The 14,740-nt window shown below is 57.7% G+C and overlaps 1 protein-coding gene across 2 annotated transcripts in view; it reads left to right on the top strand.

Moving 5' to 3' along the window:
- Positions 1-14,740, top strand: part of NEK6 (NIMA related kinase 6) — an 83,917-nt gene that overhangs the window by 48,867 nt on the left and 20,310 nt on the right. For both annotated transcript variants that reach the window (XM_040225098.1, XM_040225099.1), the window contains exons 3-7: positions 3,370-3,510; positions 4,899-4,961; positions 8,257-8,367; positions 12,248-12,356; positions 13,351-13,458. In XM_040225098.1, the coding sequence (XP_040081032.1) occupies positions 3,370-3,510; positions 4,899-4,961; positions 8,257-8,367; positions 12,248-12,356; positions 13,351-13,458 (532 nt within the window). The remainder of the gene's footprint in view (positions 1-3,369; positions 3,511-4,898; positions 4,962-8,256; positions 8,368-12,247; positions 12,357-13,350; positions 13,459-14,740) is intronic.

Consider the following 14,740-nt stretch of genomic DNA (forward strand, 5'->3'; position numbering starts at 1 on the left):
CTCTGCCACCCTGGGCCCTGGGGTTGTATTTTCCCTAGGAGGCAGAGTGGGGTCCCTGACATAACGGGACAGTAAGTGTTAAATGAGCCGTTTTCAGAAAGGCCGTCAGGAGGGCTGACTGTTGGCCCCACTATCGTGTGGGCTGTTCGGGGCCAGCCCTGTCTGCCCAGCAGCTTAGAGCTCCCAGACCCTCTTCTCCTGGAGGTCCTGGGGCTGGGTTTCTAACACCCGCATCATGGCCCACCTCTGTCCCCTGCAGGAACTTGCCGGGGGCCCACCCAGGAGGTGGGTGGCAGCAGGGAGAGGCCTGGCCTTTGGGGGCAAGAACTCAGTTCAGCCGTTCCTTTTCTGCTCCGAGTCCCTGAGTTAAATTGGGGTCAGGACTCTGCTGGCTCAGGCAGCTGCACCCCCAGAAGCCCTGCATCCTGTAGTGACCCCCACCTGAGCAGGAGTCCCCTCGGGGACAGGGCCCTGTCCTGACCCCGGTGGGGTGGCAGCAGCCCCCGAGCCCCCTCACGCTGCACTGCCCCCTGGGTAACCTGCTGCCTCCTTGGAGCCTTCCTCTAATTAGGTTGGATGGGTTGTGATAGGAAATGCAAATCTGGGTCATCGCATATTCAGAAGTGCAAGGCGGTCAGCCAGGCTGGCTGGGAGGTCCCTATCCTTTGGGAGCTTCCAGCCGTGGAGCTGGACCACATGGCCTCTGGGGAACGTCCTTGAGGTGGGTGGAAAGTGCCAGGGACTCTGGCCACTCATCACTCCGCGTTGGCAGAAGTAGGACCCTTAGAGAGCACGCCCTCCAGACCCTCACTGTCCCCAGGGAAACAGGTGGGGCAGAGAGACCCTGCCCCATGTCTCCGGGCAGCATGCCTGGCTTTCCGTCATCCGGGAGTTCAAGTCCCAGCTCCCATTGCCTGGCTGTGCCTCAGTGTCCTTAATCATAGAGTGGGATCGATAAGCCTCGTTTCACAAGCTGTTAGGGGGCTTCAGTCGTTAAGCCTGTTTCGTCACCTAGGACACCAGCAGATGCGTTGCCGGCGCCTAACGCGCGAGACGGCATGGCGCTGTCGCCCTGACCACACGCGGCTCCTCCAGGGGCCCAGAGCGTTGCCTTCTTCTCGGGGGTGTGGTTTCTGCTGTGCCCACAGAAGTGACAGTGGCTGGGTCACAGACTCCCTTGTGCTCCCGGCTGTTTTGAGCGCATTTTGTTGTGTCCTTTGACACACGTGCCCTGAGCACTTGCTTGGCAAGTCAGAGCCCCAGTTCAGGGGGCAGAGGGGACTAAGGCGGAGGCCCATGGTGGGGGCACAGGTGGGGCTCAGGTGGCTGAAGCTGGGAGGCCTAACTAGTCACAAGGTCTTGACGGGAAAGCAGAGTTGGGTGGTAACATGTACAGGGTGAAGGGAGTATCCTGTCCTGGTTCAAATCCCCGGTGTTACTCACGGTAGGGTCTGGAGACTCCCCTCTGAGCCTATTTCCTGAAATGGAGTCACAGTGATGTCTGCTCACAGGGTCCCGGGAAGCTACGCGCACGGTGCCTGGCACGTAGTACATGCTTAGTAAATGCACGCTCGCTCCTCTGAGGTGAATGCTGGGTGTGCATGTAGGTCCATTGCTGAGACTGAAGAGCTTACCTGGCAGAGACTGGCAGGTGGTGAATGAGAGCACCGTCTTCCTCCTCCACCAGCCTACCCCCCTGCTCAGGTCCCCAGGCAGAATGTCTTAAAGTCTCCCATCACAGGAGGTAATTATGCCTGGAGACTTGGGTCAGGGTGGGCCCAGCGATTGCGAGCTGCAAAGCTGAGTTCCATCTCTCAGTCCTGGCAAGAAGGTGCCCATTAGAGTTTCCTTGGTGCGGAGCTGGGCCATGGCAGGTGCAGAGGTGGGGAGTAGCCGCTCAGGTCCCAATCCTCCAACCCCGACCTCCTCATTCCTGCCTTGCCCAAGCCTGTCCATAACAGGGCTGCAACCGCTAAGCACTTACTGTGTGCACGGCTTAGCAATCTTGCCAAATTCTCTTAGCCACCCTACTTCTTCTACCCTACGGACACGAAACCAAGGCTCAGGGTGGCTTGTGTAACCGCAAAGTCACCAGCCAGTGACCCAGGCTGACGGGCTCCACAGCCAGTCACACGGGGGTTCCCAGGGCTCCTCCAGGAATGACTGGTCTGCTCTTGGCATTCCTGGTGGGGAGAGTTCCAGAACACAGCACAGGGGAACTCCTGACCTTCGGCCTATCAGAGGCTCTGGCCAAACTCTGGAAGAGGCGTTTCCACTTCTGAAAATACAGCGACTTGCCCTGCTGCGGCAGGTGTTGGTGGGGCCGGGGGCCCTCAGGCTTTCTTGCCCCACCCCTGTTCCCCTGAAGGAACCTTTCTCCACACCTACTGTGTGCAAGTCACCCAGCAGCAACAGAGACCCCATCTTCATGTCACCACCCAGTGGGGAGGGTCCCCAGTGGGTGTGATCCCCCACCTGAGAGTGGGGGTGTAGCAGGAGGGAGGGCCCACCCTGCCAGGCTGTCGTGGGGCTCCCTGTGCCCTTCCCCCCGCCCCCTTCTAGGGCCCAGCAGTGGCTCCCCCTACTCTCCTTGTCCTGAGACCACCTTTGCAGGTGTGTTTTGGGCAGAGGGTGGACCTGCCACTGGGCCTCATCTGTTTGGCTCCATCCTGGGCAGGTCCTGCAGCTTAATCATTGCCTTCAACGCTGACCCCTGGAGAGTCATCACGGTGCCCAGATTCTTCATGTTGCCATAAAGGGGACAGTTTATCCAAAGAATGGGCTCCAAATGTCAGGCTGCGAGTTTAACCTGTGTGTTCCCATCTCTGCAGTGGTAAAGCTACCCTGGGAGGGGAGGTTGCTGCTTCATGGGGTGACTTGAAGGATAAGGGTTGGGGGTGTGTCCTGGAGCCCTGGGGCTGACAGGACCCCGCAGAGCCTACCCCCACCCTCGGCGGTGTGGCTTTGCTAGTTGCTGCCTTAGATGTTTATTGCACCTGCTCTGCTGGTCGGCTCCAGCAGGGACAGAAAGCGATCAGGAGTGACCAGGGCAGACGAGGCCCTGGTCCACGAGAGTGGAGACAGAAACGAACAAAGAACAAGTGATCCGATACTGAGGGATGGAGACAAGGGTGTGGAGGAGCCCAGATCTGCAGAGGGGCATCGTCGGGATCAAAGGGAGCTGGTGTGGAGAGCGCCACGGGGCGAGCGGGGCTCTGATAGTGAGGGGGCGAGCGGGGTCCCTCCTTCACCCTGAAAGGGTGTTGCTGGGGCTGGGGAAGGGGTAGCGCCGCCCCCAGACCCCACCCCAGGTCTCAGCCCTCCACTCCGCCTGGCTGGCCACTGATGCCCTCTGCCCTTCCCCTCCAGAGGCACCCCACAGCCCTGTCTTTTCGCTGCTCACTGGCCGACTTCCAGATCGAGAAGAAGATTGGCCGAGGGCAGTTCAGTGAGGTGTACAAGGCCACCTGCTTGCTGGACAGGAAGACAGTGGCTCTGAAGAAGGTGCAGGTGAGCCAACAGCGCCATGGGGTCAGAACTACACGGCAGGAACCGGCTGGTGGCTGATCACGGTGGCCCTGGGCTAGTCCTGCCTCTTCCCTGCAAAAAACCCGGAAAACTGGCACTCTCCTCACTCACGGGGCTGTGGAAGAATCAGGCGGCCTGGTCTTTGCGAAAGCTCCCTGTGAACCATAAAGGAAAACAAGGACGAGCACATGCTGAGTGCCTGCTGTATACTGCGTTATGCTGGAGCTCACAGAATCTTGACAGCAGCTTTGTGGGTTGGGCATTATCACCCCATTTTTCAGAGGAGGAAAACTGCAGACACGTGAATAACTTACCAGGGCTGGTGGGGGAAGCTAAGTGGGAGCTGAGGCTCAGATCTGCAGCCAACTGACCCTCTCTGGTAGCTCTGGGCTACTGCCCAACCTCTGAGTCCCTTCTAATTGGAGGAGTGGGGTCAGGCAGATGTATTCTATGCAGCAAAGCTCAAGGAGAAAGCTGCTCCTGAGAGCCTTTGGGCCCCTCTGAATGGCTCTTTTCTGCAGGAAATGGTCTTGAGTCCTCCAGCAGGGCTTCCACAGCCCCTCGACTTGCTCATTTACCTTAAAGAATGAGATTAACTGGCTGGGCAGAGAAGGCCCAGGAGAGGGAAGGCAGTTCAGACACAGTCACGAGGTGGGGAGACGGGTGAAGAAGCCCCGCCTGGAGCCGGACAGCGTGATTCTGTCCTTGTGGATCTGGGTGCTGCACACGTGGCCTGGGATGGCCAGAGGGGACACGGGCTCCTCGGTTCAGAAGAGGTCCGTGTTCTGCGTTTGTCTGCCAGGGACAGGCTCACCCGGGTTCTCTCTGTGTTGGTTTTTAGTGCTGAGATGGGTTCTGCGGTGGGCTGGCTGTAGTGTCGCCCTCTAGTTTGTTCCTATAAGTTAGGATGTGCTGGGAGGACCCATGTGGAGTGAACACAGGTCCTGGGGGGCATCAGGGGCCGCATGCTACACCCTTTCTTCTAACTTGGTCCACATGAGTGCCCAGTGAGGTCAGGCTGTTGGCCCCATTTATAGACGTGAAGACTGAGGCTCCAAGGGTATCTCCTGTCCTATCCCTTACCGGTGCATGACCTTAGCAAGTCACAGGACTTCTCTGGACCTCAGTCTTCTCCTCTGTAAGTTGGCCGCAGTAACCCCCGCCTCATAGGAGCTGCTGAGATGATTCGGTGGGAATTGGTCAGCACAGCGTCTGGCACGTGATGGGCACCCAGTTATCCAAACCATTGTCCTAAGGGTTCCCTCTGCAAGGAGGCGTGAGAACCCAGATTGGGGTCCTGGGCCTTGTGCTCCCTCTGGGGCTCTGGATGCTGGTTTTAACCACTCTTTTTCTGTCTTCTCTCACTCAAGATATTTGAGATGATGGACGCCAAGGCCAGGCAGGACTGTGTCAAGGAGATCGGCCTCCTGAAGGTGAGTGCCCTGGGCCGAGTGGGAGCCCCATGCTTCCTTGGGCCAGGCTGGGCCATGTCGTGACCATCACAGCCCCTTAGCCCTTTAAATTCAGAAACAACGTGTTTTGGAGGAGGGCAGTGGCTGGTTTGTCCTCCTGTGGCTGAGTGGGGACCCCACCTTACCTCTGCCCAGTCCCTCCAGACTGGCTGTCCTTGGCTGTGGCGGCCATGGACCAGGCTGTTGGGGAAGGAGCGGAGGTGGGCATTGGGTCCGACTGCGGTCTGTCTCTCTGTCTCCCTGTCGGTCTCATCACATCTTTGCTCTCAGCCTTGTGCCCTTGTATTTCTACGCAGAGGCACACACATCTGAATATTCAGCCAGGTGTGTTCTCTTCTTCTCTCCCATTCTTGTGCACCCAGGAGATGCTCTATGCCAGGGAGACAGAGCCGAGCCAGTCTGGGGCACTGGGCAGAATTGACAGCCAAGCACGGGCCCCAGGTTCTGGGAGCTGGAGGGGCTTGGGGGCCCTGAGTTGTCCACCTTTTGGACTTTAGCCAGGCCTCCAACAGGGAGGAGGCAGGATGCACAGCTGGGGATGGGTCCCCCCAGGAGTAGCTGATGTGCCTGCCCCTCTGTGGGCAGAAGTCCTTGGTTCCACCAGAGCTGGACAGGGTTGTGTGAAGGACAGACCTGTGGGGCCTGTCCAGGGCGAGGGATGGTGGTGGTGGATGGTGTCTCTGGTCATCCTTTCCACCTTCCTGCTGGCTTCCCCTCGGTCTCCTGAGAGTCAGAGATGACGGAACTTTCTGGACTAGACCTATTTCCCTGGTCTAGGGGTGGCTCGCCCTGGGGCTCTGCCCTCCTCCCCAGGTTCAGGATTCCATCTGAGAATTAGGAGGTGATGGAGGAGAAAAAAAGGGATGGGCTTTGGAGGCCCGGGATCCTGGATTCAAATGCTGATGTCTTCGTTTACAAGCTGTGTGACCTTAAGCATATGACTTAACCTCCCTGAGCCTCAGTTTGCCCATCTGCTCAATGGTGAGAATGCCAGCCTCACAGGATATGGGCAGATAGAGAAAATTAACTAAAATAGTATCGGGGGAGTTCCCTGCTGGCCTAGTGGTTAGGATTCCAGGATTTCCTTTCCGTGACCTGGATTCAGTCTCTGGCTGAGGAACTGAGATCCTGCAAGCAGCGTGGCATGGCCAAAAAATAAACCAGTGAAAAAATTTTTTAAATAAAATAGTGTCTGAAGAGGGCCTGGCACAGGAGAGCACACAGTCAGCACTGACTTGGTGTCCTCTCTCCCCACATAGAGAGCAAGCTTGCTTGGCAGCTTCCTGTAAAGTGGGGCTACTGGTACCGTCAACCATGGCACCCTCCCCCCCGCCACCCCACCACCCAGGGATTCCTAGGCAGGAGGGAGAACAGACAGGCGGCAGATGGTGACCGTCGGGTGATGCTGGCAGACGCAAGGGCCCCGGGGAAATCGCGTAGCTCCCAGGGCCTGCTCTCAGAATCTGGAAGGCTGAGACGAGCCTGCTGCAGGAGCCCTGGCAGTATGGATGGGCATGCAGATCACAGTGGACTCGAATGCCACATTCAGGATGTGTGACTTGAATGTGGGGACAAGAGAAGGGCCCCGCAGTGGCTGAGCGTGAGGTATCGTGGCCATATGGGAGTTGTGGATGCTCGCTGGGGTGGCCCTTGGCTGTGATGGGTCCCAAGGGGGAGCCTAGAGGCTTGTAGGGAGGTGTCCTTAACTCCAGCCATCACAGGTCCTAAAATATGCTTCAGATAACATTTTGAAAGTTTTACTAAATGGTTAACTTTGGACCCAGTTGTGATCCCTGAAACTCTTGATTCCTCAGCCCTGGGGAGTAGCTGTCTGGATCACACACCCCTGTTTCCCTACTCATGGCCAAGAACACACATGTGTTGCTCATGTGAGTAAGGGATTGTACACGTGTACACACCGAGCCAGCCTGTTTGGTTCTTGGGCTCAGAGCTGAGTGACCACAGCCTCTTTGGTGAGGCTGCCCCAGGTGGCATGACCCGGGCCTGCCTGGTGCGGGGTCTCTGACCCGCCCCCAGGCTGCAGTGCCACTGAACATGGTCAGCTGTGAGCTTCGCAGACAGATACACCTCTTGCTCACTAGCTGTGGGGCCGTGGGTAAGCTGCTGACCACCTGGGGCCTTGGTTTTCTCATCTGTCTAAGGGGTTGATGGTGAGAGTGCTGTCTTCAGAGGTGTTGTCGTGGAATTAGTGAGAAGAGGCATTGGAAGGACTCAGTGTAGCATCTGGTCAGAGGCAGCCCCCGTTGCCATGGTTATAACCTCTGCCACCAGGCCAGACCCTTTGCAGAACGTGACCCACCTCTCCAGCCTGCCTGTGGGAAGTCAACAGGATGTGCCAGGGCACGGGGTGTTTCCTACAAAACAGAAAGAAGCACGGTCCTCAGAGGGGCCACTGGGCGGGACCATTCATGCTCTTCATGCCAGGACCAGTGAGAGGCTGCCAGGCGGGGCAGGACAGTGGCGCAGCATAGATACATGCCCCTCACACAGCACCTTCTGGGCCTTTGGGAGAATGTGCTTTCAAGTGGCCTCTGGGTGGGACCCCCGCTGAACAGGCTGACTATGCTGTGGCAGAATATTTGAGTCCCTCTGCCTTCCCTAGATCCTGGGGCCATTTCAGTATAGTTTCAGTTTTGAGGAATGCCAGGGTCTCCTGTCAGCCAAGCAGGGGCTGACTTCCGGCCAATGGGGTGCAGTCCTATCCAGTGATCACATGGGCCATGGTGATCAGGCCAGAATCAGGGCTTCATTACTGAGCACCATGCTCAGGGCAGCTCTCACACCAGGAATGATGTTTTCTCAAGATTTCACAAAGGGTGGGTCAGAAATTGAGAAAGTGGGAAGGAAGAAGGAAGGAGGTGGACACTTCCAAGTATTCCAGGACCACTGAGTACAGAGGTGGAGTGGTGGGGGCCTGGCCCTACCCTGGAGGGGCCTGGGTGGTGCTGATGATGAAGAGGAGGAGAGAGAAAAGGGTCGTTTCCACAGTGTCTGTTGAGTCTTAGCTGCAAGTGGTCACCATGTAGATATTTCAGGGGTATCAGCCCGTGTAATCTTCACCACTTCTCTGCAAAAGATTATGCCCATTTTACAGAGGGGGACACTGAGGCTCAGGGATGCAAAATGGCTTTCCCAGTGTCACCCAGGTCTGCAGGCCATTCCCCCCAGATACTCGCCTCTCCAACTGTATCATCTCTCACTGGTTCCATCTCCCTCTTTTTCTCTCTTTGGGCAGCAACTGAACCATCCAAACATCATCAAGTATTTGGACTCATTCATCGAGGACAATGAGCTGAACATTGTGCTGGAGCTGGCGGATGCGGGCGACCTATCACAGATGATCAAGGTGAGGGTGCCTGGCAGGAGAGCTGGGTCTCGGGGGACTGCCCAGGTCAGGTGCCCCCGCACCTCAGCCCAGATCCCCCCAGTGCTCTGGCCTCAGGCAGAGGCAGCCACTCAAGGACACTCGCCCCTCGCCCCCCTTGCTGATGCCCAGAGGCCTCAGTTATGGTCCCATCCACACTTGCTGGGAGAGGGTCAGCCACGGGCAGAAAAGACCCATCTGCGGTCCCTCACCACCCCAGCCCACCCATGGGCTCATGCCACTTTTGCCTCGCAGAAGGGATGGGGTATAACCCCCTGTAGGTCAGACCCCAGGTCTCAGACTCTGGGAAAGTGTCTTCTGCCTCATTTATAGACGGGAAAACTAAGCCCAGAGAGGGTGGAAGAGTTACCTGAGGATCCTCAGCAACATGGGGACAGACCATGCCTGTGGCCCAGGTCTCTGCTTCCAGTGGCCCTCTGGTGGCATCATCCCCAGGGGACCTTCCTGAGCCCCTCACCCCTTGAGAGACATCTTCCTTCCCATATAATGGCCGAGGTCAGGGATCTCAGAGATTTTAAGCAACCTGCCAAGTCCCACAGCAGCCCCCAGACTGCCTGTTCACCCCCCTGCCTTGAGCCCAGGACTGGGTTCGCCTGAGTCTGGGCACGGGGACCATCACAGCTCCACCGATGGGGCACCCACTGCAGGCCACAGCCGTGCTGAGCGTATGCCTCACTCACTGAGTCCATACTACCCTTGAATAGCGAGGCTCAGAGAGGTTTTGTCACCTGCCTGCGGTAGCACAGTCTCTAAATGGGATCCCTGAGCCAGCGTGCTCAGCTCCACTCACCCCTCCTCCCTCAAGGTCCTCACTCCCCGGCTGTCTGGACCCTCATCCACAGACCGTGTTGGTGGGCCTGCATCGCTCCTCCCCCGAGCCCAGTCTGTCCCTGAGCCGGGCTGGGCCATGCTCGAGCCCCAACCCTGCTCCCAGCCATACTTGCAGATGGTCATAGACGCCGTGTCTTTCCCACCAGGCCCTGGGGACTGAATGATTGCTCAGTACCTGCTCTTCTGAAATTTGGCTCCTAGGAATACGGGCGTCTCTGGGAAGCAGCATTACTTGAGCTGTTATCACCTGCTTTTATACTTTCGTTGACATATTAATGCATTTGCAGGGATGTTAATCTCCACGCAGATCCCTGGTGGGAACAGATGTGCTGTATCACATCTCACTTCTCCCCCGCTACCCCCACTCTTTTTCTCCTTCCTGTGTCATTCTCTCACTGAACACCATGCGTCCAGACCCTCACTGTGCCCACCCCCGTGCTGCTGGCCTAGGCGCGGCCCTCAGGGAGCTTGCCTTCTGATGGGAGAGCAGAGCTATGAACGAGCAGTCACGCACAGCCATGAACAAGCCAAGTTCAGGGTCTGTGGGAGCCATGGAAGGCTTCCTGGAGGAGGTGACACGTTAGCAGGGAAGGCTTCCTGGAGGAAGTGACACATTAGCAGAGACGTGAGGGGAGACCTGCAAGCCTAGAGGCAGAACAGCTTGTGCCAGAGCCCAGAGGGATGGAAGCCCAGGGTCCACAAAGCACTTTGTCTGGTCAGGGTGCTGCACCCTGTCAGCCCCCATGGCCTCAAACCCCCTCTCTCACAGCCTCTCAGCTCATGGAGGGGGCTGGAGTCAGACAGTGGGGAGTTGGGGGTGCTGGGCAAATTATAGATCCCTCCCCTACCTGAACCTCAGTTTCCACTGCAGTTGTGGGGGCCTCATCGGGGAGGGCTGCTCGGGAGCTGCAGGGCCTGGAGCTGCAGGCTCCTTCCATCCAGGAGAGACAGGAGGAGGTGTGGTGGCATCCAGCATCCTTTGTACCTGGGGCACCTGGGGTGGTGCCTCCCCTCACCCCAACTTCCCCTGGGCCAACCTTGACCCAGGGTTCAAGTCGGTTACTCACACCCTTGGTTTCTAGGGCGGTGGCCCAGCTTCCAGGTGCTTCAGGCCCTCCTGTCTCAGGAGCCCTCCTCCTCACATGGCCTGGCACCTCCCTCCCTCCATCAAGGGCCCCTCACCCTCCCCTTCCCCTGCTGAGTCTGTGGCCCTGCAGGCAGAGCAGCTCAGAAAGGCAAGGCAAGGCAGTAGGAAGACCCTGGGCCCAGGGTCAGACACACCTGTGGGATGACCTGGGCAGCTCCCTGTACCTCAGTTTCCCATCTGTAATGCACCCAGCACAGTGCTCGGGGCCTGGGAGCAGCTGTTCTCTGGCCTTTCCTGCTCTCTAGCTGCCTCCAGCTTTTGGAGGGAACGGGGCCCTAGGCAGGGCTCAGCCTGGGGCCACACTGAGTCCTGGCTTGACAGGGAGGTGGCTGGCCAGCAGACCCTCTGTCCCAAAGGCCCCCAGCCTCCAGAGCCAAGCAGCACCACCAGGGCCATGTGCTGGCCATTATTTACAATGGATGGTGAAGCCAGAGCTGCTGCTACCCCAGAACCCACCAGAGACTCTGCGCCTTCCTGCTAAATGTCATCCACACCAATAGGATGTGACATTTAGAAAATCACCACGCACAGCCGCGCACGTCCCCATTTAAATGCTATAATGAGGATTAGCTAACATTAGGGCACAAATAACACCGCAGCACGGCCCACTGCGGAGGCCTGTGGTGGTCCTGGGGGAGCTCTGTGCCGGGAGCCAGGGGCAGCTGACACACAAGGTCCCCTCCCAGAATGGAGCCTTGGAAGAGCCTCATGGGGCTTTAGAGGCGGTCCAGGGGCTTCCCACTAGTGACTGTCCCAAGGTTGGAGGTGTCCACATCCGGTCCCAGCTCTGCTGCCCCTGCTGGATGACCCTGGGCAAGTTCCTGAACCTCTCTGACCTTGGGCCTTCATCAGGTGGTTACTGGTACCATTAGAAGTGGGTTAAGAGCTTGGGCTTCCCAGGTTGAGCTGTTGTAACTCTGCCCCTTACTGCTCCTGTGTGGCCCTCAGTTTCCCCATCTGTGAGATGGGTGCAGCCATCACTGAGGCTGCACACAGCAGGTGCTTAGCAGAGGTTAGCTCGGGTCCCGCCTCCTGCCTCAGGCTGCGAGTGTGTCCTGAGTCTTCCCTGTGCCAGTGTGGCTGCCCTGACATGTGGACCAAGTCTTCACCTCTGGCTGCTTTGGGAAAAGATGGTTGCTCTAAGTGAACAAAAACTAGGTTCCACATGACGGGTGGGTGAATTACGTCCCCGACCCCTACGGGCCTGGCCCACAGGAGCTCCCCCTGGAGGGATGCTGATCTGAACAGTGGACGAGGGCATGTTCCTGGTTGATTGAGCTTTCAGGACCTTTGGTTACTTACAGATCACTCGGTGCAGCCTGGGTAGGTTTAGGCTTTTGTTTTTTCACTTTTTTTTTTCTGGAGTGTTAAGTATGATTTGCCAGACAACAAAATAGGTTGTGCCTGTTGAAACTGGAAGGTCCATTCGAGACTGTCAAGCCCGCTTCCTGGAGGTCATTGCTATGCTTGTTCATGGTTACATGTGCTGGCTCCCAGGAAGAGAGCTGAGCTTTAACCACCAAGCAGGTCTTGGATGCCCCCATCCTGGGCTGGGCCAGGCCCAGGGCAGAGAGCCCACACCAGTCACTCCTGCAAGGAACTAATCCCTGTCGGGCAGTGTGGGAGGAAATGGACATGTGTCCAGGAGACTCTAGGTAAAGGGTCATAGAGAGCAGCCTTCAAGATGTGATCCCAGCATCCCTTCAGAGAAGCCATCAGGACATCCCCTCTGGCCAGGCAGGCCCCACCTTCAGGGAGCCTGGTGCTGAGGGTAGACACGTGACCCCTGGAGCAGGGACCCTACAGCGGCCCTCCCAGGCCCATCACCTGAGCCTGTCCGTGTGTCTGTCTCCCCCTCTGCAGTACTTCAAGAAGCAGAAGCGGCTCATCCCGGAGAGGACCGTGTGGAAGTACTTTGTGCAGCTTTGCAGCGCCGTGGAGCACATGCACTCCCGCCGGGTCATGCACCGCGGTACGTGCCGGGGGCCACCGGACACAGCCTTCCCCTAGGCTGCTCGGAACAGCCTGAGGAGGGCGACCGCCTTGTATCCCCATCCGGTGGGTGGCCAGCATCTCACCTGTCCTTACGGCCTCAGAGAATGGGAGTGGGAGACGTCAGGCTTGACGGCACCCCGGACCTTGTGCCCTTGTCAGGGGCCTCCACAAGGTGAGAGCACCAAGTGCCGTGTAGCTACAGGGACCTCAGGAACAGGGGCCATGCTCAACACATAACCTCCAATCCCCGAAACCAGCCCAGAGACAGAAAGAGGGGGCTGCAGCGAGGGTAGGGTGGGTGGAGAGCCTGGCAGGGAAGTCATGGCTAGTTCCGCTACTGCTGCCAGCTCTGCCTGGGAGGGCAGGAAATCATCCTGGAAAAGGGAACTTCTCATCTGGCCTTTGAAGTCTTAGTAGGAGTTGTCTGGACAGAGGAGATGAGTGTTTCTGAGAGCTGACATCATCCTAGACTGTGAGCAAAGGGCCTGCTGTGTGCCTGGCAGAGCGCTGTGTGCTTTAGCTAGATGCCTTTACTCATGCCCCCATTTGCTCATTTTGCTTGGGTCTATCAGTGGCTGCTGTGTGTGAGGCACTGCCTGGTGACTGGGAAACAGCACAGGTTACCTCCCTGAGCGCCTCCTTCATCTGTTATACAGACCTGCATAGAGTACCCGCTCTGCTGAAAAAGAAGAGACGAGAACAAAAATCCCTGCACTCCTAGACCTCACAGCAGCCCTGAAGTTAGACCCATCTTACAGATGAGGAAACTGAGGTTACCTTTCTCAAAGTCCCTCAGCTGGGCAGAGACAGGGCCAGGGCCTTGCCCTGAGAGAGCAGGACTGGGGACTAAACCCATCACCTAAAGGCCTCCACTCTCTGCCCACCCCCAGGCCTCCTCCTCCCTTCTTCCCCTCACCACCAGGCAGCCTCACCGCAGACCCCACACCAACCCCCCTCTCCTTCCCCTGCAGACATCAAGCCTGCCAACGTGTTCATCACGGCCACGGGCATCGTGAAGCTGGGCGACCTCGGCCTGGGCCGCTTCTTCAGCTCAGAGACCACCGCGGCCCACTCCCTAGGTAAGGACAGGCTGTTCACACCCCAGCGATCCCCAAAGTCCTGGATGACATGGGAGGTGCGAACCCTGTCCCCAGGGTGCCTGTGGTTGGAACCTCAGACATTCTTCTTCAGAACAGTGGCCAGAGGGGAGTAAACCAAGGACTGGAGGAGCCCAGGATGTGACCACCCATGTCCTCACAAGCTCATGTTTTAGGGATAGGGAGGTGTGGCTCCGCGGTTGCAGAGACCACCATGCCGTTTTTCTCATTGCTGCATGGTGTCCCATTGTGTGTGGGTGTGGTGGTTTTGAAGCTCTCATCCCCATCTGACCCCGGAGGACCCCTGGCCCGGTCTCCCTAGCAGCTGGTGCACCATGGCTCTTCTGTTAGGTCAGAACAAAAGGATGTTCAAGGACCTGCCAACACGTGAGATCGTGACACTTATTCATTCATGTACATTCAGCCCGTTCCTCCTGCTGGGGATGTTTGGGCTGTTTACAGCTTTTGGCTTTTAAACCGGCTGTTTCAAAGCTACAGGAGCCCAGTGCTTTCATGGTGGAGGTGACTTTGTAGCTGAAGTGTGGGGAGTGACTAGGAGCCGGTGAGGTATGGAGGAAATGATGGCATGGGGAGGGTCGAGGGCCCTTGGGTGGCAAGGAAGGCAGGTGGGGCCTCGAAAGCTGAGCTCAGTGGGAACACCATCCCAGGAGTGCGGGGGTGCTGGGAGCCCGACGCCGGAGGAGACTTGGAGGTCACATGTGTGTTTCGGGTCATGTTAAGCACTGTCCAGCTTCAGAATCCAGATATGAGTGAGTGAGTGAAGTCGCTCAGTCGTGTCTGACTCTTTGCGACCCCATGGACTGTAGCTTACCAGGCTCCTCTGTCCATGGGATTTTCCAGGCAAGCGTACTGGAGTGGGTTGCCATTTCGTTCTCCAGATATGTGAGCAAATGCGAAACTTGGACCGCTGGAGAATTTTACATTTGATTAGAAACCAGCGAAGTCCCCAGTGTGTGTGGAACACAGAAGTAGGGTCCCTTGGGTGCTGTGACCAGGGCTGTGTGGGAACATTTCAGGCCAGGGCAGGGTGCAGAGGCATTTCCCCAACCCCCAGCAGTTCCTGGCTCTTTGTCGTGGCATCTGCAGGGGACGGCGCCTGAGACTCACCTCCCCTGTTTGGTGCCGCATCCACAAGAGGGAGCTGGTCCCGAGCACAGGCAGAGCCCCTTGAACACCGCTCTGTTGTCCACTCGCATCCCCCGCACTCCGTGGCCCAGCCAGTGCATCTCTGGTCTTCCTGTGT

This window comes from Oryx dammah, unplaced genomic scaffold (genome assembly GCF_014754425.2).
Source record: "Oryx dammah isolate SB20612 unplaced genomic scaffold, SCBI_Odam_1.1 HiC_scaffold_25, whole genome shotgun sequence".
In the NCBI taxonomy this organism is placed as follows: Eukaryota; Metazoa; Chordata; class Mammalia; order Artiodactyla; family Bovidae; genus Oryx; species Oryx dammah.